The 26,706-nt window shown below is 39.1% G+C and overlaps 3 protein-coding genes across 4 annotated transcripts; 1 reads left to right on the top strand and 2 right to left on the bottom strand.

The window, feature by feature from the left end:
* Nucleotides 1–7,144: 7,144 nt before the first annotated feature.
* On the bottom strand, nt 7,145–9,892 carry LOC130140750 (uncharacterized). The gene is made up of 3 exons (XM_056321058.1): nt 8,695–9,892; nt 8,205–8,349; nt 7,145–7,691 (listed from the first exon to the last, which is right to left on the bottom strand). The coding sequence occupies exons 1-3, from the start codon at nt 9,503–9,505 to the stop codon at nt 7,145–7,147; spliced, it is 1,503 nt and encodes a 500-aa protein (XP_056177033.1). The 5' UTR covers nt 9,506–9,892.
* A 3,091-nt stretch (nt 9,893–12,983) lies between these two features.
* On the bottom strand, nt 12,984–19,234 carry LOC115671271 (ATP-dependent 6-phosphofructokinase 6). 2 transcript variants are annotated; one of them, XM_030592795.2, is made up of 13 exons: nt 18,785–19,234; nt 17,645–17,691; nt 17,505–17,544; nt 17,191–17,253; nt 16,971–17,108; nt 16,174–16,332; nt 15,989–16,042; nt 14,699–14,767; nt 14,483–14,612; nt 14,050–14,315; nt 13,853–13,901; nt 13,582–13,736; nt 12,984–13,359 (listed from the first exon to the last, which is right to left on the bottom strand). In XM_030592795.2, exons 1-13 carry the CDS (start codon nt 18,884–18,886, stop codon nt 13,162–13,164), a joined length of 1,470 nt encoding a protein of 489 aa, XP_030448655.1. In that variant the 5' UTR covers nt 18,887–19,234; the 3' UTR covers nt 12,984–13,161. The 2 variants fall into 2 exon arrangements, with proteins under 2 accessions (XP_030448655.1, XP_056177066.1); XM_056321091.1 differs by lacking the exon at nt 17,645–17,691.
* A 3,674-nt stretch (nt 19,235–22,908) lies between these two features.
* Nucleotides 22,909–26,697, top strand: LOC115671272 (derlin-1). The gene is made up of 7 exons (XM_030592796.2): nt 22,909–23,032; nt 23,961–24,096; nt 24,752–24,825; nt 25,079–25,172; nt 25,270–25,398; nt 25,514–25,674; nt 26,376–26,697. The coding sequence occupies exons 1-7, from the start codon at nt 23,016–23,018 to the stop codon at nt 26,485–26,487; spliced, it is 723 nt and encodes a 240-aa protein (XP_030448656.2). The 5' UTR covers nt 22,909–23,015; the 3' UTR covers nt 26,488–26,697.
* The last annotated feature ends 9 nt before the right edge of the window (nt 26,698–26,706 follow it).

The raw sequence follows: 26,706 nt of genomic DNA, 5'->3' as shown, positions 1-26,706 counted from the left end.
CGCCGGCCCGACGACGGGTGTTTGAGTAAAGAGAGAAAAACAACAACGTAGCCGCACCGAGAATTAAGGGTGTCAAAAGAACCCCCTAAACATGAGCCGACCAGCCCTAATAAGCCACCGGGGATTATATGAAACTTTTGAGCTGGAACTGTCAGGGGCTAGGCAATCCCCTGACAGTCCAGCATTTCAGAGCTTTAGTGGCTCAAGAAAGGCCTGATTTAGTCTTCCTGATGGAAACTAAAAACAAGAGAACAGTTGTTGACAAAGTGAAGAGGAGAACCAATTTCCAAAATATAGAAATTATCGATCCCGTAGGAATTGCAGGGGGTCTGGCAGTGATGTGGAACGAAGAGGTATCGGTGATTGTGGAAGATTCATCTAGAGAAGTAATTAACTTGCTATGCAGGGATCAAGAAAGTGGAACTCTCATGCGTATCACCTTTCTGTATGCCCCCACAAGCTTCCAGGATAGGCTCAGGCTGTGGAGCCATTTGCAGATGATAAGTGCAGCTAATCAACTCCCTTGGATATGTGTGGGGGACTTTAATGAGATCTTATACCATTGGGAAAAATCTGGGGGTAATGGAGCGGAGCACTACAGACTAGTAGCATTTCAAGATTGCTTAAACAGATGTTCACTCATGGATATTGAAAGCAAGGGATGTGCATTCACTTGGGCCAACAACAGGGAAGGAAGTGCACTGGTGCGGGAAAGGTTAGATAGGGCCCTTTGTAATATAAGCTGGAGAGTGTGCTTCCCAAATGCGGAAGCCTTTGCATTGCCTGCAATAGGGTCCGATCATAGTCCAATTCTGTTGTCCCTCCAACCAAACAGGATTAAAAGGAAAAAAGAATTCAAGTTCGAGGCGTTTTGGCTGGCCGATACAGAGTGTAAGGAGCTGGTGAAAGAAGCTTGGGGTGAACTGGAAGATAACCCAATACCGTTTGCTAGAAAATTAGAAAAGACCACTGAAGCCTTAAAATTATGGAGTAAGCAGAAATTCTCCAATGCCCACAACTAGATCGAGATCCTAAAAAGAAGACTTACGATCCTTACAAATTCAGCAAATGGAGGTACAAGCAGAAAAGAAATGCAGCATATCAAAATGCAAATACAAAAGTTATGGCAACAAGAAGAGCAATATTGGAGTATGCGATCTCGCATTAATTGGATTAAGTGGGGAGATAAAAACACGAAATATTTCCATGCAGCTACTGTCCAAAGAAGACAAAGGAACAAAATTTCAATGCTGAAAATTGATGATAATTGGTGTAGAGACCCCAAAGTTATTAGCCAGCACATTGCCAGTTATTATGACTCCTTGTTTAAGACAGTGGGTACCAGGAACTTCAATCCAATTCTAAACCAATGTTCCTTTCCTAGCCAAGAAGAAATGAATGAGGCTTTGATGGCACCGGTCACCTTAGAAGAAGTAAAACAAGCTACATTTCAGCAAGGAGCTACAAAGGCCCCGGGACCTGACGGGATGAATGGCCTATTTTACCAGCATCATTGGGAGGAATTACAGCACGATTTACACGGACTAGTCAGCTCCTTCTTCCAATCAGGACACCTTGACCCAAAGCTTAACAAAACACACATCGTGATTATCCCTAAAGTTACATCCCCAGAAAGCATCACACAATTCAGACCTATCAGCCTATGCAATTTCAGCTACAAGATCATCTCTAAGGTGATGGCCAATCGCCTTAAGCCCTGGCTCCCAAAACTCATAGCAATAGAACAGAGCGCCTTTGTGAGCGGGAGACAAATTCAAGATAATATTTTTATAGTCCAGGAGATCCTTCATCAGCTAAGAGTTCGGGAGAGAAAAAAGAAGTTCCAGGCGATCCTAAAGTTGGACATGCAAAAAGCTTACGATAGAGTTGAGTGGGACTTCCTTTCTGCTAGCATGAAGAAAATGGGCTTCTGTGAAGAGTGGGTGTCGTTGGTGATAGAGTGTATCTCCTCGGTCACATTCAGTGTAAAAGTGAACGGAGAACCCTTAAAGTACTTCCAACCTTCTCGGGGAATTAGACAAGGAGACCCACTATCTCCTTACTTGTTTATAATTATGGCGAACATGCTGTCGTCCCTACTAAGAAAGGCAGTAGATGATGGGAGTTTGAAAGGCATCAAACTAAACAGGAACTGCCCTACTCTGTCACACTTGTTATTCGCTGACGATGCTATCTTCTTCCTGGATGGGAATATAGATGAATGTCAAAATCTGGCCAATTTCTTAAACCAATACTGTTTCGCATCGGGACAAGCAATCAATCTAAACAAATCCGGGATTTTCTGTAGCGCGGGCTGCCCTCAAAACCTTAAAAGCAACTTGGCATCTCAACTAAGAGTACCAATCATTGAGAAAACTGGGAAATATCTTGGCATTCCATCAGATTGGGGTCAAACAAAAAAACAGATGTTCGCGTGGATATTAGCAAGGGTTAACATGAAGTTGGAAGGCTGGAAGGAAAAGCTGCTCTCTAAAGCAGGCAAGGAGATCTTAATCAAAACAGTGGTACAAGCTCTTCCCCAATATGCAATGTCCGTATTCAAAATCCCCATTTCGGTGTGCAAGGCAATTGAGCAGAAAATAGCCTCCTTTTGGTGGAAACAGAACTCATCTAAATCGGGCATCCACTGGAAAAAATGGGAAATACTCAAAGAAAGGAAAATAGATGGTGGATTGGGTTTTAAGGATCTAGTTACTTATAACAAAGCTATGCTAGGAAAGCAAGCATGGAGACTTGCTCAAGACCCGACAGCATTGTGGAGCCAGCTTCTCAAAGGGATTTACTTCCCCAACGGAAATCTATGGAAAGCTACAAAGGGATCCCGGCCCTCATGGGGGTGGCAAAGTTTACTAATGGGTAGAGATGCCTTAAGCCCAGACGTGAAATGGCTGGTCGGGAATGAAGAATGCATTAACATCAGAGAGGATATATGGCTGGAAAGGGGATTGATAGGCGGCCCAGCAAACCGAGATGACCCACAAAAAGTCGCAGAACTAATCAACCAGGAGACAAAAACATGGGATGTTAATCAGTTACAAAGGATGTTTCAAGGGGAAATTGATAGTGAAATTATGGCCATGCGGCTAAAGCCAATCCCGGACAATGATAGACAAATTTGGACAGGAAACTCATCAGGGGAATATTCGGTAAAACAGGGTTATTCAAAGCTACGAGCTGTGTCAACCAAGCTAAATACAAATCTAGCGTCCTCCTCTTATCAGCAGCCCCGCTCACTATGGACAAAGATATGGAAACTACAAAACGAGCCAAAAATCCGGTTCTTCCTGTGGTGTATGTGTCACAACGCTCTGCCTACTTCAGAGAATTTATACAAAAGAAAGGCCTTACCCGACCCTTTATGCCCAATTTGTCGGGAAAACCCAGAAACAACAGAACACATATTCGCCCATTGTAGCTGGACAATCAACATTTGGTCAGATTCGAGGCTTCGAGTGGACGTATCACCAGCAAATTTATCAAGAATGGATAAATGGTTTGATGAATCCCTTACCAACATCACAGAACAATCTGGCCGTGAGGTGCTTGCAGGAATTCTCTGGCAAATCTGGAAGGCAAGGAACGCCTGGGTTTTCCATCATATTAGCCCACGATCGGGAGCAATAGTTGATGAAGCAATTAGTCTAAACGGTAACTACCGGGAGCAAAACTTACCTGTGTCGTGGAGCTGGCGGGCGAAAACCAAGACAGCGCGATGGACATGCCCAGAACAGGGGAGCTGGAAATTTAACGTAGATGGGTCGTGGATCGAAGGGGAAATAGAGGGATCGGTGGCTGGGGTATGCAGGGATCACAGAGGTGTGTGTTCTGTGGGGTTTGCTAGAGCTGCATCTCGCTTCCTCCCCGCTGGAAATTGAAGCCTGCAATGATGAAGGAAGCTCTGCTTGTTGTTTGGGAGAAGAGCGGCGACGAAGAACAATCCTACGCTGGAATTACAGCGTGCGATCAGACAACGCAGCTGCAGTAAAATACACCCTTGACCCACTTTGAGCCCATGGGCTTTGAGGAGTCTGTTTGAGGAATGCAACAAGTTACTCTCCCAATTAAAGGGGGTTTCTCTAGTCCACTGTCCGCGCGAGTCCAATCAAGTAGCGAGACTGGATCGCCAAAAATCATCGAAAAGGGAAGCTTCCGGCCAACTGGATGTCTAGACCGCCCCAATCTCTTTGGGATTTATTTTGTATTGACGCTAGTCATCTTCACTCTTGTAATCCGTTGTTTAATGAATGAATGGAAATCTGCATTTCGACCAAAAAAAAAAAAAATGAGCCGACCCGACTCAACTCGACCCAAACATGAAATTTTTATATTGAGTCGGGTTGGACCTTAATTTATTTGAGTAACTGTAAAAATAAGGCTTCAGCTTATTTTGAATCTACCCGAACCTGCCCGAAATAAGCCCACCAGAAACAAACGAGAACCTTTTGATCTTCTTGCTCCCAAGCCCATCCGAAACCTCTCATCTTCTTCCAGAGCTCCGCTTTCTCTCTCTAGCGGATCTCGTCTCCTCCCCAGTTTGACTTACGCCACCTCCCTCGATCCACCGTCATCGTCATCCCCTCCCAAGCATCGAGCTCGAACCAGGTCAGTCCTCGCAAACCCTAACTCCCTCCCGATTTCGTGAATGAAAGCGGGTCCATTGTGCGGCGCCAACCGCTACGTCAGGTAGCGGATTCTGAATTGTGGGTCTTTCGAACCATTTTATTGCGGGTCCATCGTTCTTGTTGTGTTTCGGAGATTTCTTGTCTGGTTTTTTTGTTTTTTCCTTGCGCGGCCGTGGATCGCGTTAACCTACTTGAATCTTTTTGAGTTTGATCGTGGATAGGCTTTGAAATCTCTACTGGGTAGATGCGCTTGATTTGATTTCGGCTCTTTCTCTGTTCCTGTTTCTGTCTGCTTGTTTCTATGGCGATGACTCTGCTGAAAGAATTCACCCACGATGCTTTCGGCAAATCCAGTCCGACTGTTATCTCGTTGAAAAATGGGAACTTGGGCTGGAATTCCGAATTGATTTGGTTAAATTTCATTCGAGCAAATTGCATCGCCACCCATGGTGAAAATTAGATTTTTTTTATTTTTATTTTTTACTTCCCCATGTTACAGAATTTTGGAAGAAGGAAAGCTACACAGTATGCAAAGAACTACGTTGTTCTTATTGCATTTTTTCTCTTAAAAAAAAACTTTACATCAGATGCTCTTCTTAAAGAGCTAACACACGACAGTTAACAGCATAAAAGAAAGTACTCCACTAACCCCTAAAAAACAGCAACGTGCAAAAATCACCTATTGACTTGGTAAAACACAAAGCCATGTTCTACACCACTACAAAACAGACTCCTAATAACTAGGACGCTAAATAATTGACAATTAAATAATCCACGTGACTCAACATTCCCTCCCTTAAACTGAAAGTTTGCTAACATTCAGTTTAATACAACTTCTGGACACCAAGCAGGTTTCTCAGCTTTTGAAATGCAGCCAACTTGAGGGACTTGGTAAAGATATCAGCAACTTGATCCTCACTTCGCAATAGATGAGATCAATAACTCCTTCCTTCGTCGATCCCTCAAGAAATGAAACTTGACATCTATATGCTTGCTTCTTCCATGTAAAACAGGATTTTTGGAGAGCTTTATTGCTGAACTATTGTCACAATAAATCACAGTAGGTCCTTGGCTCTCAACATGAAGTTCTTCGAGAATTTTCTTCAACCAAATAGCTTGACAAGCGCATGAAGTTGCTGCAACAAATTCAGCTTCAGTGGTTAATAAAGTGACAATCGGCTGCTTCTTTGATGACCATGAAATAGCTCCCGAACCCATCATAAATACATATCCGGAAGTGCTTCTTCTATCATCTTGATCTCCGGCATAATCACTATCAGTGAAGCCCATCAAGTTTGAGCTTTCTCCCTTCTTGTAGAGCAATCCAAAGTCAGCCGTACCTTGCAAGTATCCAAAAATTCTCTTGGCAGCAAAGAGATGCATCTCAGTAGGATGCTCCATGTACCTACTTATGAGACTCACAGAATACATTATATCTGGCCTAGTTCAAGTTAAATACATCAAGCTTCCCACAATTTGCTTGTACATGGTACTATCAACTCTCTTTCCTTCGCGATCTTTCACTAACTTCAAACCCACCTCTGTTGGTGTGCCAGAAGAATTGCAATTCTTCATTTGGAACCTCTCTAAAATGTCTTGCACATATTTTCTTTGGGAAATGAAGACTCCACCAGCAAATTGAACAACTTCTATCCCAAGGAAATAATGCATCTTTCCAAGATCAGACATATCGAATTCAAGCATCATAGACTGCTTAAATTTTTCAAGCATAGCACTATCATTTCCAGTATAAATCAAATCATCAACATACAGGCAAACAATAAGCATCTTCCCTCCTTCTCCAGTTTTCACAAAAAGCGTATGCTCATATGGACATTTTCGGAGACCTTCCTTCAGAAAATAGGCCTCTATACGACTATACCAAGCTCTTGGAGCTTGTTTTAGTCCGTATAACGCCTTGTTTAGTTTGTACACCTTGTGCTCACTACCAAACTTTATATAACCAGGAGGTTGATCAATAAATACCTGTTCTTCCAAGTCGCCATGTAAAAATGCCGACTTCACGTCCAACTGGAAGATAGGCCATGAATTTTGTGCCGCAAGTGCAATCACCACTCTGATTGTGTCATGTCGGGCAACCGGAGCAAAAACTTCTCTATAGTCAATGCCGAACTCTTGCTTGTAGCCTTTTGCGACTAAGCGGGCTTTGTACTTATCGACTTCACCGTTCTCCTTTAACTTCGTCTTGTACACCCATTTCACTCCATTGGTCTTTTGCCCTTTTGGAAGCTCTATCAACTCCCAAGTATTATTTCTTTCAATGGCTGCAATTTCTGCATCCATCGCCTTACGCCATTTTGGTTCTTTAACGAGCATCTTCGAAAGCTCTTGGATCGCAATCCGAAAATAAGGCAAAATGAGTAAAAGGGTCTTCGGTTTGATCGATCCCGAGTTACCTCATAATCAGTCATCCATGCGGGCCTTCTTCTAACTCGTCGAGGTTCTTTGTTCATCTCCTGTTTCGAGAGGCTGAAATACATTCATTGATTGCTTGGTTGTTGCTCATTTTCTACAGGTTCTGCATTCTCCAAAGGCTGCTGCAATTTTTCTCGATTCTCTCCATCAAAATCAGCTTGTATTTGCTGTTCAACTTTGTTTTCGTTCCATAACCAGAACCTCTCTTCATCAAAAATTACATCACGACTGATGATAATTGTCTTGGTGATAGGATTATACAATTTGTATGCTTTTGAATGTTCACTAACACCAAGAAAAATGCATTTTTCACCTTTGTCATCAAGCTTGGTCCTCTTCTGATCTGGTACGTGGGCAAACGCTATACAACCGAAAATTCGAAATGCTCGACACATGGTGCATTGCCCATTCCAAGCTTCTTCGGGCGTCATATTTTGAACAGCTAGTGTGGGGCTCTTGTTCAATACATGAATGCTCCAATTGACAGACTTCGGGCCAAAAACTTCTTGGAACACTTGCTTCTTGCCAAAATGGTTCGTACCATGTTTACGATGGTGCGATTCTTCCTCTCCGCAACGCCATTTTGCTTTGTGGCGTATAAGGCGTCGTAAGCTGTTTTCGAATTCCATGAGTCTCACAAAAATTTATGAATTCTTGCGAGTTATATTCTCCACCACGATCGCTGCGAAGAGTCTTTATAAGCATGCACGCTTCTTTTTCGACCGTACTTTGAAGTTCTTGAAAGCTAGAAAAGCTTCAGACTTCTCCTGCAGAAAATAGACCCAAGTTTTCCGACTATAATCATCAATGAACGTTATAAAGTAACGTTTACCGCCATTTGATGTTGGATTAATGGGTCCGCATGAATCTGAATGTATCAGTTCCAGCACCTTCTTCGCTCTACATGTTTTTCCTTTTGGAAACGGATCTCGATGTTGTTTGCCAACAACACACTCTTCACAAACTTGAGAAGGACTTTGAATTTGTGGAAGACCGGTTACCATATTCTTTTGCTGCAGCGTCTTTAGACCACCAAAACTCAGATGTCCATAGCGAAAGTGCCACAACCAGGCTTTGTCCTTCAATCTCGCAGAGCAACACCATTGATTGGTGTCATCGAGATACAATGGAAACATCCGGTTTGTTGTCATGTTGACTTGAGCAATTAAGCCCAAGTTTTCATCTTGAATTCGACAAACTCCATCTTTGATAGAGATCTCATATCCCTTCTCTTGTAATTGACCAATGCTAAGCAAATTGGTTTTCAAATCTGGAACAAAGTAAACATTAGAGATCACCTGAGTAGAGTTTTCTTTGGTGTGAATCTTAACGTTGCCTTTGCCCATAACAGAAACAGAAGATTTGTCGCCAAACGTAACCGTGTTACGGAACGATTCATCCAAGTCGAAAATACGGACTTATCTCCACACATGTGATTCTTTGCACCGGTATCTCGATACCACAAATTTCGATGAACCTCTTCTTTTGTATGACAGACCATCAAAAGCGAAACTTCTTCTGCTTTCTCTGCAAAATTTGATTTTGCACCACGGTTTTTGTTAAGATTGGTTCTACATTCGGACTTGTAATGGCCATACCATGTGACATCTATAACATTCGACATTTGACTTGTCGAAGAACTTCGATTTGTTGCCGTTTGGATAGTTGTTGTCACGGTTTTTCGCTTTCCATTTAGGATCGACAGCGTGATCCTCATTTGATTTATGATATGACTCTTTATCCTTCCATCTCCCTTTCCCACGATCAGGACCTTTTGAATGGGCTACTGCCTTTAATGCTTGTTCCTCTTTATCTTGCTGGACAAATTTTTGCTCATGAACCAGCAAAGAACTCTGCAACTCATCAATTGAAAGATCATCAATATCTTTAGATTCTTCGATAGAACAAACAACGAAATTAAATTTCGGTGTCATTGATCGAAGAATCTTCTCGATGATGGTGACGTCCTCCATCTTCTCGCCATGAATCCGCATCTTGTTAGCGATCGTCATTGTTCTCGACAAGTAATCGGTAACAGATTCATCGATTTTCATGCGTAAATTCTCAAATTGTATCCGAAGCCCTTGAAGTTGCACGCGCTTTGCCCTCGCGTTCCCCTGATACTTTTTCTTCATTGCATCCCAAATATGCTTGGAGGTGTCTTTGCAAAGAATTGTCTCCAAGGTTGATCGATCGATAGCTTGAAAAAGGTAGTTCTTGGCTTTGAGATCCTTCAGCTTCAATGCATCCAAGTCAGCCTTTTGTGTATCCGTCAACACCACTCCAGCCGCTGGTTCTGCTACTCCAGAATCGACGACATGCCAGTACTCTTTCGACCGCAAGAAATTCTCCATCAGCATGCTCCAATGATCATAATGACCATCAAAGCGAGGAATGGCAGGCTGAACGAAATTATCAGTGGCCATTGAAAAAGTTGCTGCTGCGACTTTTCACAAAGGTATCTCACGTTCAATCTCTCCTTTTTCAAACTCACTCTTCTCACAATTTGGCTCTGATACCAGTGTTACAGAATTTTGGAAGAAGGAAAGCTACACAGTATGCAAAGAACTACGTTGTTCTTATTGCATTTTTTCTCTTAAAAAAAAAACTTTACATCAGATGCTCTTCTTAAAGAGCTGACACACGACAGTTAACAGCATAAAAGAAAGTACTCCACTAACCCCTAAAAAACAGCAACGTGCAGAAATCACCTATTGACTTGGTAAAACACAAAGCCATGTTCTACACCACTACAAAACAGACTCCTAATAACTAGGACGCTAAACAATTGACAATTAAATAATCCACGTGACTCAACACCCCAGTGGTCCTCCGGATGATTTCGTAGTATTATCTTGGTATGAAGTATTGAAGTGTCATTTTCAGTTCGAATTTGCTATTGCTGGGTAATTTGAGTGGAATACTTTCTGCTTAGTGTCCGATTCCTGTCGGTTTGCTTGGATCACAGCGAAAGAACACAATTGTTGACTTTCCCTCCGCTTCCTTAGGCCGCGAAGGCGAGATGGCCCGGGATCTTCGACGGCGTCGATCCCGCCACTGAGGATTGGATTGTCGACCAGATGCACATCGTAAATCTTGCTCCAGATTAACTGAATCCCATAGCTCTTCGTTTTGTTTTCGCTTCGTGTTAAGTTTGGTGAGATTGAATCGGTGACGGCTTGAATTAAGTGGTTAATCAGTTCCTTTGCACTCTAATTATGGAATTTCCGGATGGGTTTAAGTGCGCATGTCATGGGGAGTTCGATTGGATCAGTCACACGAAATATTGATGAAAGTGGTGTCTGCATTGTCGAAACTCCGATGACGTCTAATAGTTGCTTCATCCTTAGATAGCTGCTGTATGAGTTGCTAGAAGTTAATCTTTTCCTGAAAAGGTTAGCCATTTATCACTTTGGGGCAAGGCAGTCATGGATTTGGCATCTCTGTCATGTGATGTTGTGCACCTATTATGGTTTGTTGTAGATTAGCCGATCCAGACAGATTTCGAGTAGACTTAGGTTTGTGCACTAACGAAGCTATGGGACAGCATGAAGATTTTGAGCAAAATAAGGTGCTCATAAAGTTATTGAGAAAATGAATCGATAGCAAGAAATGATTAGTAAACCTCTAAACACGAACCCGACCCGAACCGACCCGACCCAACCCGAACACGACCCGATTGTCTGGCTATATCATGTTCGGGTCTTGTTTCGGGTCGGGCCAAGCACATATATTCATTGTTTCGGGTCTGGTCGGGTATCATGAAAACCTGACCCGACCCGACCCATTGACACCCCTACCGAGAATCCTAAAATTTCTGCACAAACGTTATCTGTTTCGAAATTTTTGCAATATATCCTCTAGGATATTTTGAAACTTATTAGGCTCCGTTTAGTCGTCAGGATAAAATTCTGAATACGATAAATTTTATCTTATCCTGTGTTTGATGTCTGCCTAAGATAGGATAAAGTCGGACATATGAGGGATATAACCCGGATAAAATTATCCAATGGGGAGGTGGGACAAAAGTGGATATGATTTCTAATAATCATAATATAAAGGTTAATTTTCTCAAATAACAAACTTGTTAAATTAATAAAATTAGAATAATATTTGAATTTTAATATAAAAAATTCAAAATAACAAAAAAAAAATTGTTTTTTTATTTTTATTTTTATTTATATCAAAATTTCTTTATATCTTGTGATATAAATTTCATATATATAAATCAATACTAATGTATTTATATTTATGACATATTTTAGGTATATTAGTATAATTTACTATTTAATAAAATTTTATTAGAGAATGATTGAAGGGGAAAAAGGAAATAAAAAAATAAATAATTAAAAAAGAGAGGGAAAAATGATAAAAAAAAAATAAGCAAATAAAAATGAAGTAGGTAAGAGTGTTGTGAGATATTTTTATCATTTTTATTTGTGCAATTTTTAGGTTCATTTACACTGATATGACGTTCATAACAAATAAGGACATGATAAGATGTGAAAATATCCGGCTTTATTTCCGCAATTCACCAAACAGTATATAGGATATGAAATCTAAAAGATTTACTATATCATATCCTATCCAGTCTTATCATGGCTAGAAATCTAGACAAAAAAACTCAACCTTATGTGATTAAAGATAGAAATCACGTTAATTATTTACGGAAAAAAAATGAAAGAAAACTAAATAGTGAAATGAACAAAAAATGAGGGGCCTCTTTTAAGGCTTCATTTATTTCGCAAAAAATGAATACTTCAGAAAAAAAAAATTTCAAAATCGATCGCATGTATCTCTTAAAATAATTAATTAATAAAAGAATTGATCCCTCCTTTTCCCTTCTCTCTCATCTGGTCCTTAAAATGATGCTTTTTCAAATTGATTTACAGACAATATCAATGTCATTTTCTTTTATTAAGTCCTATAGGAATATGATATGTCTTTTCAGTAATAGAGGGATGAGATGGGCTTTCGATATAATTGAGTAAGTATCTATTCGAAGAAGATTTGCGCAGTGTCTGATTGCTAGAAATACATGCTTCATTTCCTTTTTTTACTTTCATTTTTCCTTGACTATAATTAACTTTTACATTTTACAATTGGACAAACATTGCAACGAATTTCAAAAGATTAGGTGTAGTTACAGAAATTTTGAAACATTCAGGGGTAATTTGGTACAATATGGAAAATATCGAGGGTATAGTGTAAATCTTTTAAATTTGTTGGACGTGTTTGCCCCTCTCAACCGAGTGCCACCTAGTCAGGGAACAGCAAGTGACCAACTTTCATACTATAATTTGGCTAGAGTGAACGTCGGGGTACATTAAAATCAATTTGAAAATATCAGTTGGATTGACGCTGAAATTGATATATTGGAGGGCAAATTGCAATGATCCTAAGAACTCGAGGACAAATAATAATTTTTCCCAAACCATCTATCAATCTGAGATGGTTAGGGAGCATTTGGGAACACATTCCCAAAGTCATTTATGTCCCTAAAGACCCTTGTGCAAATGCTAAAGTATTTGGTGAGGAAAATTGAAAGCCTATTTGAAAAATGCAATGCATTTCCGAAGTCTTCCAAAGGCTTTTTTCGCTAGGCCATTAGAGACTAATATTGGGCATTCTAGCATTTTCGAAATGCTGGAGCTCAGAATTAATGAAGTTTTTTATTTCACTTTTGCCCTCACTTTTGTATTCCACTTTTGCCCCTTAATGTTGCACTGTTCATCATATTTCCTGTAGATTTGGAATTCACGGAGGTGGTTCTGAATAGCTGGACCGACGCCGGCGTGGGGTCGTGCTATGTGGGAAAACTATGCAAAAAGTCTTAAACTGGATGAACAAAATGTACAAAATGTAAAAGTCCTGGCAAAACAGGTAAAACAGAGCTGGCAACGATTCGAGCAACAGCACTAGTTATGCTTTACTATATCCCAGAGTAGAAACGCAATCCACATACTCCGTGTTTATGAGAATGTAGGACATAAGTCATATATACAAGACATACATAACTTCAACATATGATGCACAGCATATAGTTGCAGGAGGCAAAGGAAGCCAACCTGCCATATACGGGTTACAGAACGGTGGCAACGTCATTAGTGCCAGTTTCATCTTTAGAGTTCTCTCCATCCAGCAACGGTGTTGATGGCTCTTCCTCATTCTTGGCTTCAACATCTCTAGAACCCAGGAAGCTGGGCTGGTTGGTCGAAGAAAGCAGTCTTGCCCACATCCTGTCGGTTATGACAACCTTCTTCTGCGCCTCAGTCACACGCTGTTGACACAAAACACAGTGCAGAATACAGTGATGACAAGGGGAAAATTATCGATTCAGTGGTATCACTATTTTACGTTTATATTAAATCAAAGTAGAACAGGATCCGAATCTGGCCCAGATGGCTTCACATGTGCCTAGATATAAAGCAGTGGGGTGCTTCTTGAAGTAATTGGATGTCGATGCACAGCAGTACTAGGTACAAAATGTTGATCAACATACATTGAAAGGAATGTAAGCATGTTTCCCATTGACGGGTCCGACGGTGAAGCCCGCATATCCGGCCATTGCTCCATGAATTGCACTGTGTGCTAAAAGTGTGCAGTAAACATTGTCAGATGCATTGCTTGGAACAGCCCGGATCATGTAGGTAGGATCTGCCAAAACACTATGATAAGTTCAAATTCATTCCAGGGTTATCTAGCTAGGCTCAAAAAAGATATAACAAAATAATAAAAGACAAAAAGAGAGGAAGAGAAGGTAGAGGAGCAACCTATGAATTTGAGGTTAATAGGCATAATGTCCTGAGCCGCAAAATGATCCTATATTCACGAGAAATTGATACATGGTGTCACAAAACAGGGGGCTTGAAATGATTTTGAAAAAGAAGAAGATATACTCAAGCATCTTGTTGGTACAGTTGGTATCATAATTATCACCATAGAACTATAGTCCATAATCAAACAATACCTTTATTCTCTGAGATATCCATAAACCAAAATCACTACATAGCTTGCTTCCTAAACCCTCTAGCTGAATTCTGGTCTTCTGGTTCTTCAGGATTAAGCCCTCTGCTGCTCCTTCAGCTATCACAATAACCATGTGTCCATTTTCTTGAAGCCTTTTCTTAATATATTCCAAAAGACCACCTTTTCCTTCAAGAAAAAACGGTGACTCTGGAATGAGGCAACAATCCACATCTCTGCTGGCTAGAGTAGCATACATAGCAATAAAACCTGAAAGATGAACCCCAACAAGATATTAAAAGAAAAACTACGAAGAGAGGGCTGAAAAGTAAGAAATGTTGTTGATATGACAAAGGAAGCTCTGGATAAACACTGGCTGCAAGATGAATGTGCATAGACTAAAAATCCAGAGTTTCGACAAGGCATATGAGTCTCACCACTTTGACGTCCTATTAATTTCACCACTCCGATACCATTATCACAACTTTCAGCTTCCACATGAGCAGCTTTAATCGCACGCTGAGCCTCCTCAACAGTAGTATCAAATCCAAACGATTTGTCAATGACCTGAATAAATAAAACAGATGATCCTAAAGTTAGGACAGAACAAGCTAGTTGTGCTGAACCCTCCAAAAGTTGTCGACAGCAAGTACCGGGATGTCATTGTCTATGGTTTTGGGGATCCCAGCAACAGCTACTTTGAGGCCACGCCGTCTAACTTCCTGACAAGAGAAGACGTCTACACTAGTGATTTATACCAGACAAAAGATGTACGAATAAGCATTATATCAAATGTAGAGAGGTGGAGAATGCCCCACCATAAAGGTGATGGTTCCAGAACATTCGCATCAATGGCACTGATTTGAGCGGTAAATATGGAACTTTCAAATTTTAGTAGTTAATGACAAGTAGCTCTAACCATATTTTTAGGTTGATGGCACATTATAAACATAAGGAGGACATGAAAGCAACCGTTATTAATCCACTGTTTCCCAAAAAAACTCTGCTTTTTAAGGTCATCAAAAACTAAACTGACAAAGGAGAAACTAGAAAAATACAGTTTTACTGACGAATGTTAGAAAGTATGTCAATGTTCTTAATTATTAGGTTTCTCCATGATTATTCACCAGCAGGACATGCTTCATTTCAAAGTCAAACCCAAATACACCAGAAAGGCTATTATGTCAATACCCTCATTTTCAGAAGAAAACCCAAAAGATTAGCACAAAAAATCAAGCCTAATGGAGGGTTCAATAAATATAACTTGAAATGTACAGTATGTGATGCAAAAAAAACATAAAAAGATCGTTTCTAGATTCTATGAGAAATTTGCAGATTAAAAATGCTTTTCCTCATTAGCTAAAAAACTTGATGCATATATCACATTTTACATTTCCAAAAAGGCAAGTAATCTCATGGTTCTTTTCTCTGTGTATGCAGTTGGAGATTTAGGAGTCAGGTGGATTAAAGATGGGAACAAAAAGGTCTTAAGGAGAGGACCTTTTCCTTAAGACCAGTTTCAAAAAGTTGGAATGAAAAGGCAGTCAAATCTGACCAATCCTGATTGCAAGTGTGGAAAAGTATAGAGAAGGCGAGACTAGACTGGCTAAGCAAACTTTTCGACATGATCTTAGGAACCAAGCAAATGATAGAGAAGCGGAGAATAGTACTATACCACATTTCTGTAAGAATAAAGGAGACTTGTACAACTGTCCAAACTATCAAGGCATTAAAGAATGAGTCGCATCACGGAATTGTAATTTGTAAGAACCCCTAGTGGAGCATCAGCTAGGGCAATAGACTCATATTTGAAGAAACCAATGTGAATTTATGCAACAAATCATGCCATCTACTTATTGAAAATGTTGATCAAGACACTTGAGTCTGTCAGACAAATGGCAACACAAAATGCATAAATCACATCCTGCAACACAGAACTCTACCTCATAAACTAATTCCGCTGCTTTTTGAGCTCCATCACCTCCAATGATATAAACCTGGGCCATCATAAACAACAGTCATTTGAAGCATTCAAGGAAATTAAATAAACTTAAGTTCATTAAGAAAAAAGGGAAAAAGGGTTAAAAGAACTCGAGAAAGGTTAAGAAACAAAATACGTTGAACTGACCTGATTAACACCACGATTCTGAATGCTATCAACTATCTTTTGGGTATCATAGCCACCTCGTGACGTCCCTAGGATGGTACCTCCACGTTTATGTATGTTATTGACCACTTTGGGTGTTAAATTAATGTAATCTCTAGAATAGAAACCTTTGCACCCTCCCTATATGTAGAAATCTTAAGATTGTCAATTAAGAATACCATATACTAAATAGCAAGATTTGCATGCAAGAAAAAACTACGACAGAGAGTATATGAAACTTCATCTGCAGGGTGATGTTGACAATGTCCATGTAGTAAATGTTGTCAATGCAATGAGAATGTTCTCCTTCTCATGTAAACAGCGGAGGATCCTCAATGCAATGAGAATGTTCTCCTTCTCATGTAAACAGCATGGAGGATCCTCGATTTGGCCAAGAGATGTCCGGAGTGTGCTTACAGATATTTATAATCCATCAAGTACCGATGGTCCCAAAGCAGAGCATTTACTCTAAAACCCAATTACTCCCCTAACCACTACAATTTCATTTCCACCATCTCTAGATTTCTTCTGCACATCAGGTAATATGAAGCTATGCAGCCCATATCTTCGTTCTCTAATGACTGACCAATTTCTATTCCAATGATTTGCCACAAAAAACAGTTATTCGTTTAAAGCAGAAAAAGGATCAGGTATGCATAAATGGAAGGACTAAGGAGAGAATCAAAAGGAATAACCCCGACATACATCATTTGATTCAGCTGTCATATCTGGAAAATAAGTATAATCTGCTAGAAGCATGCAATGACATGATTACTCACCTCCACTCCCAGCACTTTGCTGACACCATACATGTGGTAAAGGCCACACACAAGTTCCCTGATCACCGTGTTCACCCCCGGGCAAAGTCCCCCGCATGTCACAATACATGCATGCACTTCATCTGATTCAAAGTACACCTGACCGGTTCATACATTACAAATGAGGGAAATGACTTATCACTTCTTACAGCTCCAAGATAATTTGCAGTGTCATACATACCCTTTGGCGAGGACCAGCACGTCGAAAATGAGTCCCTCTTGGACTGCTCTTGTGAACAACGATCTACCGACGTTTCAAGAAAGAGATTAGAATGAATGGTCTAAAACTTGAAACTCAAGACTAATTGTTACATTTATCCACAAATCATCTATGGCTACAATCAATTAAAACACCCAAGACCTGAATATATTGGTTGTCTAGCAAGAAAGAGAAAATTTTCCAGTAGCTATTGAGGACTGCTGGTGCACCTAAAGAAGCAGAATATGTTTTTCCCCGAAAGACAGATCATAATCCAGTTCAATAGAAGAACTTACAGTTTGAGTAACAGTGTCATCCACGTTCACAAAGTATTGCCTGCGTTAGACAAGAATATGTACAGTCATAAGCAATGAAAACGAGTGAATTATCAATAAGAAATTTCTATTAGATAAATAAACAAGAAACTCCCACTCACTTGACCGCTGAATATGCAGGGTTGGACTGTAATGGATTGGGATATGTCTGCAATTTAAAAATAGGGAGAGGCAGATTAAATTAGTATATAATGAAAGGGGGCTATGCTGAAGAATGCAATTCCACTAAACCCATATTCATACTGCCATAAGCTCATTAAGGGTGCATTTGTTTCGCGGAAATGAATTGATTTGAAAAACATTTTTCTAAAAATAATCGCTTCTATCTCTTACAAAAATGTATAAAAGAAAAATATTCTTATTGTCCATGAAAATGTTTAGACATAAATTGTTGTTGATAATGAAAAAATTCTCATTGACTTATTATTTCAAACAATACAAGTAATCATTTTTAAGGAAAATGTTTTCCGAATAATTCATTTTCTGTGAAACAACTGAAACCTAAAAATCTATGCATTATTCAGAAGAAGATTAGAAATATGCGTGAATATAGACATTGTCTAAGTTCAGTGGCAACTTCTAACCGTTCCTGAAAATTAAAAAGCATCATCTCATCACCCTTGAAATTTTTTACTGTCCAGAAGCACTTGCTACTGCCAATTCATACAGTCATTCTCACTTGCCTAATTAAATTGAATATATGCTACGGCTTAGTTAACCAGTGGGTAGGTGATATTCCAAAAGTCAGCATGCGATGTCTAAATTCACCTCTACATCTAACTTAATGCTGAATTGGACTAACTAGTGTCATCACTCAATTCATCTTGACTATAGCGAACACATGAAGCTACATAAGAGCTTTTTGCTCCCTCAGAGGATCGATATGAGTTCAATCCATCTTCGTTGCTGGACAATGATTTCCCCCACAAGTTCCCCGTTCAATCTGATTTTTAAGTCGATTAAAACCGAAAGTTAAGTTGCAACCTTAGCAACTCAACTACGCAGCGGACATAAGTTCATTCTTCACAATATACAAGCACATAAACACCACTAACACATGTACATGTACTTGGCCACGGTTTTTCCAAAACCGATTGTCCAAAAACCCGAGTCTCTATCAAACAATCCGAGATTGGGAGTGTGATCACTATTGAATGCCATGAAAACGAGCTAATAGCTGAAATTAAGCACATTCCTTGACACTACCTAGCACTAGCAGACTCAATAGTGAAAGACAGTACCGAAATGCCGGCGATGTAATCAGACAGGTGAGGCACGTCTTCGAGCACGTAACCGGCATCGCCGGTGATCACCTTGAAGCGCGAATCGCTCGAGGGATCCATCGGCTCCAACCTCAAAACTCGCGATGCTCCGGAAGAAGGAAGCACCGGTCTCCTCGAGGCTCGTTCAGGCTACCGAGGGGGTTGGTCTCGAAGAAGACTATCGTCCGATTCCGACGATCGATGCGCGACGGCGGATTGAAGCGAGCGGGAGGAGTTCCATGGAAGGCGCAGGCGAAGGCTGCGGACCTCGGGAGGAAGTAGTAGAGGCTCCGCCGCCAGTCGACAGGGTTGTGCGGAGTGACGTGGAGCGCCATCGGCATGTTTACTGCGGCCGCACACTTGCCGTTTCGAGCAGAATCCTGTTGGCGCGGCATTTCGATTTCTGTGACGGTGGGTGGCGTCGTCCGCGGGGATTTTAGCTAACTGGTCCCCTAGGGAACCTTCGAGAAAATCGCAAGAAAGACGAAAAAAAAGGAAATTAAAGTTTTTGACATTTTTGTATACTTCTTTTCCTGTGAAAAAATTACCTCAGTATCGTTATTTTTTAGATTTAATGTATTCATTGAAATTTTCTTACAATTAAAGGTAAAAATAAATAAACGTATCGTCTCATATTATGCAATCTTGTTAGGTTGTAAACCAAAACCTCACATTAGAAATGGCCCCCGGTTTTTTTTTTTAACAGTGACTGGGCATAACAATTTTTTTTGTATTAATTGGCATCTTAATTATTGATTGAATTTTTAATTAATTTAAAGAATAAGAAAAGAATATAAAACCAGGTTTCGCGTGGGCATGCACAGCCCGTCAATGTCGCGTGCTAACGAGGCCATGATCAAATTACAATGATTCACCTTATAGTTTAATTTAATTACAATGGTTACAGACATAATCAAATTAAAAAATACTCATGTAAAGTTACATATTTGTGAAACGATAAGAAAAAATAACCCTACACTAATTTTTGAGTCATAAAAAACGCCAAAATAGTACACCTGTGGCAAATTGATCTCAAACTAATATTTTGATCACCATAAATCTCAAATTAGTACACATGTAACAAATTAACCTCAAACTAATTTTTAGGTCACCAAAAATCTCAAATTAGTTCATCCGTGATACATTTACCTTCATCAAGCTTCCGCCAATTTTTATAGTGAAATTATTAAGCTAGATAACACGTGATAATAACTTCATTGATGTGACAAATTCACGTGAAAATTTACAACACTTTCTCTCTTTGTTTCTTCAATTATCCCTAATTTGAAAACAAATAGGGCTCTCTCTCTCTCTCTCTGCACTCCAATCCTTCTTTGTCTTTCTCTTCATCAAGCACACTCCTTCATCGTCGTCTTCATCTTTGTGATTAGGTATCAGAACTCATTCAAGCACAATGCCTTTGATTTTTTTTTTCTCGAGCTTGTTTGGCCACTCATCCAAATCACCAAATTAGGATGTTCAACAACTTCAATTGGGAGTGATTTAAAGAGAAACACGTTATTTTCCAACTCTATCAACGAAGTTCATCGAAAGATGATCTAGGTTTATCGTGCTCTGAGAGAGACAGAGAATGAGCCCTATTTGTTTTCAAATTAGGGCTAATTGAAGAAACAAAAAGAGAGAGGTGGGGATTTCCACATGGACTTGCCATGTCAACTGAGTTACTGCCACGTGTCATCCGGCTCAATAATTTCACGCTAAAAATTGATGGAAACTAATGAAAGTAAATGTGTCATAATATACCAATTTAGGGTTTTTGATGACCCAACGATTAGTTTGAAGTAAATTTGTCCAGTTTGAGATTTTTTGTGATTCAAATATTAGTTTGTGATAAATTTGTAATAATGTACCAATTTGAGATTTTTCATGGTATAAACCCTTAAAATATAATCCGAATTCAACGCTAGTTGTTATCTTCCAAATTTGCACTTTTAAAAAAAAAAATTGTCTAAAAAGTTCCAAATCTATTATATGACGACCAATTCAGTCTTAAACTTTGTAATTCAGTCAATTTAGTCATATATCTTTTGACAATTTATCAATATAATACCAAACTTTTTTACTATTTACCAATATAGTCATTCCGACTAATTTCAATTGGAAATCGCTCATGTGGACAATTCTTGCAATTTGTTTAAAAATTTGTGATTTTTTTTTATTTCCCTTCCCTAGCCTAGGTGAAGGTGTTGCGGCCTTTGTCAACGGTTAGCAACCTCTACCAGCCATCGTCGAGACTCAAGACCGACAAAGGGAAATAGGAACAAATGAAAAAAGAAAAGGCCTATTTTCAATTAAAAAAAAAGCACCAACTTTACCTTGAATGACAGTTGTGGCCTTAACTTTTTTTTTTGTCTCATAAAAAATCACTAACTTTCAATTAAATCCTAAATTTAGCCCGAACAATTTGAAAATTTGACATTACAGGGGTCAGATTTGGGATTCGAGTAAAGATTGGTGCTTTTTATTGAGACAAAAAAAAGTTCGAGCCAGAGATGTCATTCAATGTAAAGTTGGTGTTTTTTTTTTAATTAGCCCCAAAAGAAAAAGGAAAGATGAGAAAAGGAAATGAAATGAAAGAAAAAATCCAAAAAAATAATAAAATGAAAAAATTGTCCACATTAGTGACTTCCAATCAAATTTGGCAAAAAGGACTACATCGACAAATCGTCAAAATGCTCAGAACTAAATTCACCAAATTAAAAAAATTAAAACTAAATTGGTTATCGTATGGTAGATTTATGACTTTCTGGATAATCATTATGACTTTTTTTTTTTTTACTTCGTGCATCTTCCGAGGCAGGTTTTTGAAAAATAAAAATGCAAATTGTGTATGTTGAAATGAATAACACGAGACGAGTGATAAAGAAGTTGAGATAGTGTATACTTTTGACTAGACAAATGCAATGGCCACTTCAATTTCAAACTTTTCAAAGAAAATTCTAGGATTAATATCACGAAAAACTCAAAACTGGTATACCCGTAACAATTTTATCCCAAATTAATTTTTTGACCACCAAAAACCCCAAACGGGTACATCTGTGACAAATTTACCCTCGGTTTGTTTACGTTAAATTTTACTGTCAAATTGCTTTGTTAAATGACACGCGGCAATTAACTGACCTACCAGTTTTATGTTTTACCTTCCGTTTGTCATAAGTGTACCAATTTGTGATTTTTTGTGGTATTAATCCAATTTAACGGAAACTAATGGAGGGTCAATTTATCACAAATGTACTAGTTTTGGATTTTTAGCGGTAAAAAAATTAGTTTAGGGTAAATTTATTACAGGTGTACCAGTTCGGAATTTTTTATAGTCAAAAAATTAGTTTTGGGTAAAATTATCATAAGTATACCAGTTTGGGATTTTTCATGGTATTACCCCAAAATTCAATAAAAAAAACCCATGCATGTACTTGATCAACAAAACTCGATACACAATTCTAATATACTGGACGTCTACTTACTTTAGGTACACAAAGCCTGCCCATGATCAATTACTGTTGGACTTTTTAGGTGCAAGAACATTACTTTAGATCCCATTTGTTTCGTGAAAAATAAATTATTTGAAATTTATTGCTTGAAATGGTCAGGCGATGAAAAATATTTTCATTATCGACAACAATTTATATATAAATATTTTCATAGACGACGAAATTTTTTTCGTTCATCCGCTTTTATAAGCAATTATCTTTTAAGAAAAATATTTTCTAAATTATTTATTTTCAGTGAAATAAACGAAGCTTCAGATATGAAAACACATCGCTTGCTGGTTTTCTTCAATCATTTTTTAAAAAATACAAGTAGAGACTTCGCAGAAAAGGATTGTATTCAGGGTCTAATTGACAAAAGAAATATTTAGAGGACTTGATTGAACTTTGTGCAGAAGGTTCGGGGCTAATTCTTTTTAATTCCAGGAGGTGAAGTCACAAAAAAAAAAAGAAAAAAGAAAAAAGAAACCGTAATTACAGCGTGTCCATGCCCAATAAGCAGAATATGATTGGTCCGTCATACATCATCTCCGCGACAAGTCATATTAAATTTCCAGACGAGATTTGTTAAATTGATATCGAAACGTTTTCGCTTTTTCCAACTCCAACTCCAACTCCTCCTCCTCCTTCAAGAAAGCACTAGAAGCGGAAGCGGAAGCGGAAGCGGAAGGTCGCCGGAATCGGATTCTCAATTCGCTCCGATGTCGTCTCCGGCAGAGTAACTTCTCTCTCCATATCCTCTTCCTTTTGCTTTGCACGATACGTCGTGCTCGCAGTCTATCATTGCATTCGTCCGCATCTGCATCTGGTCGCCGTCAGCTCGAGCATCGTGTAGTTTCATGGCGGTTTTACTGGTTTCCTTGGCTCGAATTCGTTGAAAAAAAATTGATTCGGGAGCTTCGAATGGGGAAAAATAGTGGATCACTGGGTCATGCTGGGGAATTTAACTGAGAATGTTCGAATCGTTGGTTTGGGAAGGTCCCGCAGTTTATTTCGGGATTTAGGCTTATCGAAGGCCAAGATGAGAATTTGATTGCATATGGGATTTGATAGGAAAAAATTTCACGCTAGTGCTTGGATGGGTTTTCTGTGAATCAGAGGTAGGCGCAAGAATCTGCATGCTGAAAGTTGGTGGAATAAGGCTAGGTCTTGTTCAATGGCGATAAGGAATAGACGATCCATAACATTTCTGGAATGGATGCAAGTCTTCTTGTTTGTTAATGGCATTGTCTTGTGGGACACAACTTTTCTCGTGGGATCACCCGTGGGTAATATCTGGGAAGCTGTAGGAAATTTGAAAATTTGTTGTAATGGATGCTACGTTTAGGACATTTTTACTGCACTGTCGTTTTAGTGCCCAAGTTCACGAGGTTAGGAGAATGTCCACATGTTCGATCATTGGGCTTTCTGTTCTGGGACAAGAAGTACACTAATGTGTATCTCTTATTGTTAGGAGTCAGGACCTAGGGATAGAGCTGTTCAGCTCTATTCTACTTTACTAATGCCGAGATGTTATAGTTCTATTGTTGTTGTTGGATTTTAAAACATTGACAAAATGGCACTCATTTTGAGTAGATTATTTTTTTGTCGGATTTTGACCGGTGTTGAGGAATAATGCCTTATATTTCTCTCTGCATCTGTTTCAGATTCTACAATTCGCTTCCGCCAATAAGCAAAGCTTTTGGAACCATATGCGTAGCAACAACAGTGGCATTTCATTTGGGATTGTTCAATCCTTACTACGCTGCATTAATGTATGAACCAGTATTCAAACAATTCCAGGTGTGGGTTATGTCTAAATGAATTCCATTCTTCTTCACATATTTTATTAATACACTTATTTTGTTGGGTGATTTTCTTAGATATCTCTGCCAGTAAACTTTAAAGTTTGTACCATATTCGCTATGATTGTACCCATATCATGCACTAGCCAGTTTTGTAATTCGGCACCTTCGTCATCTTGTTTTTTTGAGAAACAGTCTAGTTCCCTGAAGTTATGTTCTGACTTTTTTAGCAGAGACAACAATCTGTTTCCCTGGAGTTAGTTTCTAACTTTTAGCAGGAAGGTTCTGGCTATTGCCTGCCCATAAACAACCAGCTTGCTTTTAAGGGATTAAGGGTTATCGAAGTTTCTTAAATCAAGTGAGAGAGAAACCATCACTTGTAAATCAAGGAGGGAATTACCATGCAGACACTTATCTTATGTTCTGATGATATTATTTTTAATTAGATGTTTAGAAGATGCCTGATTTCTAAGAGTACCTTATGAAGTTTGTCTATATCTTCATCTCCAATTATTTACTTGTCATTACATTTCTTCCTTCGTGTCTTTATTTTCTGTCTTTGCTATAATGTTGATCTCGACACACCGTTTCCACTTGTATTTGTTTCTCAGGTTGAAGTAGAATATCTGACAGACATTTTATTCATTTTGTAGGTCTGGCGGCTTTTCACTAATTTCTTTTTCCTAGGGAAGTTCTCTGTTAATTTTGGAATTCGTCTGTTGATGATGTAAGTGCCTCATAGATTATGTATAAAAATGTATTTTGTAAATTGTTGTAGTTCATCCATTACTCGTGATGTATGTGTCTGCTCGATTAAGGATTTATGAAATTATTATCTAGCATTATAGGCTGATAAGTCACGTCCTACCAGTAGAAATAGACATCTGTTGTTGTGGTAATTTAGGCTAGTTGGAGAACTGCCACTTCAAACCTACTTTGTTCTGTGTAGTTTTTTAGACTGCTATCTTTCATTGTTGCAGAGCCAGATATGGAGTTCAACTTGAGAAGGGCCCATTTGAAAGGCGAACAGCAGATTTCCTATGGATGATGATTTTTGGGGCGTTCTCCTTATTGGTCCGCATTCTCTTTAATAAACATTTGTTGCAATTCTTGGTTTACACCAGTTAAATGGTTGATTCATCAGTTTTCTTGTAATTAATTTGTGCTTTAGGTTTTAGCCGCCATCCCTATACTATGGACTCCCTTCCTGGGGGTTTCTTTGGTTTTCATGCTTCTATACGTATGGAGTAGAGAGTTTCCAAATGCGCAAGTCAACATTTACGGACTGGTAGCTCTGAAGGTATGTTGTCAGCTTCCGTAAAAATGGCTAGTTTTTCACTGTCAGTATCACTTCAATTGTCAGTATGCCGGTCCCTTGGTACGGAATAAGAGACTTGTTTCGCTTTGTTCTGCAGGCGTTTTACCTACCATGGGCTATGCTTGCATTGGATGTTATATTCGGTTCACCTATGTTGCCAGACCTTCTCGGGATCCTTGCTGGACATCTCTATTACTTCCTGACCGTGCTGCATCCTCTTGCTGGTGGGAAGGACATGCTAAGAACTCCAAGATGGGTGTATCCTTTTTTTTGCATCATATTTAATTAGGAAGAAAAGGTAGCTAGAAATAAGGGTCAGAGGTATTTTGGGAGCTCTTCCTTTAATATAAATATCTGGCTTTCCAGTGAGTGTTATTAGTCCAGCCATCTGATATCATTAAAAACAGATCGCAAAGAAGTGTCGTACCCCTAGGTCTGGCACATCCTTTAGCTGCAAACAGAAAAAGGGCCATGCAGAATCCAGTCCATTAATGGTTTGAGATTGGACAGGGTGATTATGATTGGCTATTGCATTCCTGATACATTGCATGCATTTATTGTGTATTCCATTTGGAGTTCGAAGGATATTGAAGGTTCTTTGATCTCCGTCCTCATATTTGCTCAAGCAAAGTTTTTCTGAAAAGACATCGTCACCTGTAAATGTCAAACTGTGTTTATTTTGCTCTTTTAAATAATTTAGCATAATGATTAGATATTATGTCTGCTTCCATGGTTAGATAGTGTAATGCATGCAAAAGGTGAAATGGGATTGTAAATGGCCCAATACTTGTTTAATTGGAAATGCCTTGTTTATAATCCCTTTTGTTGTTAAAAATTGAAACTGCATCATAAATGTTACAAGCATATGCAGTATGTTCTAATTCTGTCTGAAAACTAGAGATTGGACTTTGGCATATGACTTTAATCCTTATGATGGTGAGCTCCTTGACCTCAAGCAGACACAAGCTCGTCACAAGATTGCGGTTGGGACAGCCGGCGCAAGTTCGCTCGCAACCAGAGATGGCAACTGGGACGGCTTTTAGAGGAAGAAGCTACCGGTTGAACAGATGATCTTTCTTTCTGGTAGCTTGGAAAGTGATTGTGAATTACTGCTTTCTTCTACTTAGAAAATAGCATCAGCAGGAGAAACGGAAAATCTTTTTGTAAGAAACTAGGCTTAAGTCATTAATCAATAGAGCTGATTCTTTACATCCTTACTGCTCTTTTGCAGCTTGCTTTGTAACATCAGTGGTTTCTAAAGAACTTCTACTTATTTACATCCTTCCTGCT

The sequence above is a fragment of the Syzygium oleosum genome, unplaced genomic scaffold, assembly GCF_021117445.2.
Source record: "Syzygium oleosum isolate NSW1041296 unplaced genomic scaffold, Sole_v2.1 Sole_v2.21, whole genome shotgun sequence".
NCBI classification, from domain to species: domain Eukaryota; kingdom Viridiplantae; phylum Streptophyta; class Magnoliopsida; order Myrtales; family Myrtaceae; genus Syzygium; species Syzygium oleosum.
The sequence above is the reverse complement of the archived record's forward strand: the minus strand, read 5'-3'. Positions and strand labels throughout refer to the sequence as shown.

Excerpts from the sequence above, each read along its gene's own strand:
- LOC130140750 (XM_056321058.1), bottom strand. The coding sequence starts at position 9,505 with ATGGCCACTGATAATTTCGTTCAGCCTGCCATTCCTCGCTTTGATGGT. Across the intron at positions 8,350-8,694 it reads CGACAAGTCAAATGTCGAAT|ATTTGAAAACCAATTTGCTT; the intron begins GTTATAGATGTC and ends ACTTTGTTCCAG. Across the intron at positions 7,692-8,204 it reads ACAAACCGGATGTTTCCATT|CTTACGACGCCTTATACGCC; the intron begins GTATCTCGATGA and ends ATTCGAAAACAG.
- LOC115671271 (XM_030592795.2), bottom strand. The coding sequence starts at position 18,886 with ATGGATCCCTCGAGCGATTCGCGCTTCAAGGTGATCACCGGCGATGCC. Across the intron at positions 17,692-18,784 it reads ATTACATCGCCGGCATTTCG|ACATATCCCAATCCATTACA; the intron begins GTACTGTCTTTC and ends TTTAAATTGCAG. Across the intron at positions 17,545-17,644 it reads CCTGCATATTCAGCGGTCAA|GCAATACTTTGTGAACGTGG; the intron begins GTGAGTGGGAGT and ends TGTCTAACGCAG.
- LOC115671272 (XM_030592796.2), top strand. Across the intron at positions 25,173-25,269 it reads TTGGGGCGTTCTCCTTATTG|GTTTTAGCCGCCATCCCTAT; the intron begins GTCCGCATTCTC and ends TTTGTGCTTTAG. Across the intron at positions 25,399-25,513 it reads ACGGACTGGTAGCTCTGAAG|GCGTTTTACCTACCATGGGC; the intron begins GTATGTTGTCAG and ends TTTGTTCTGCAG.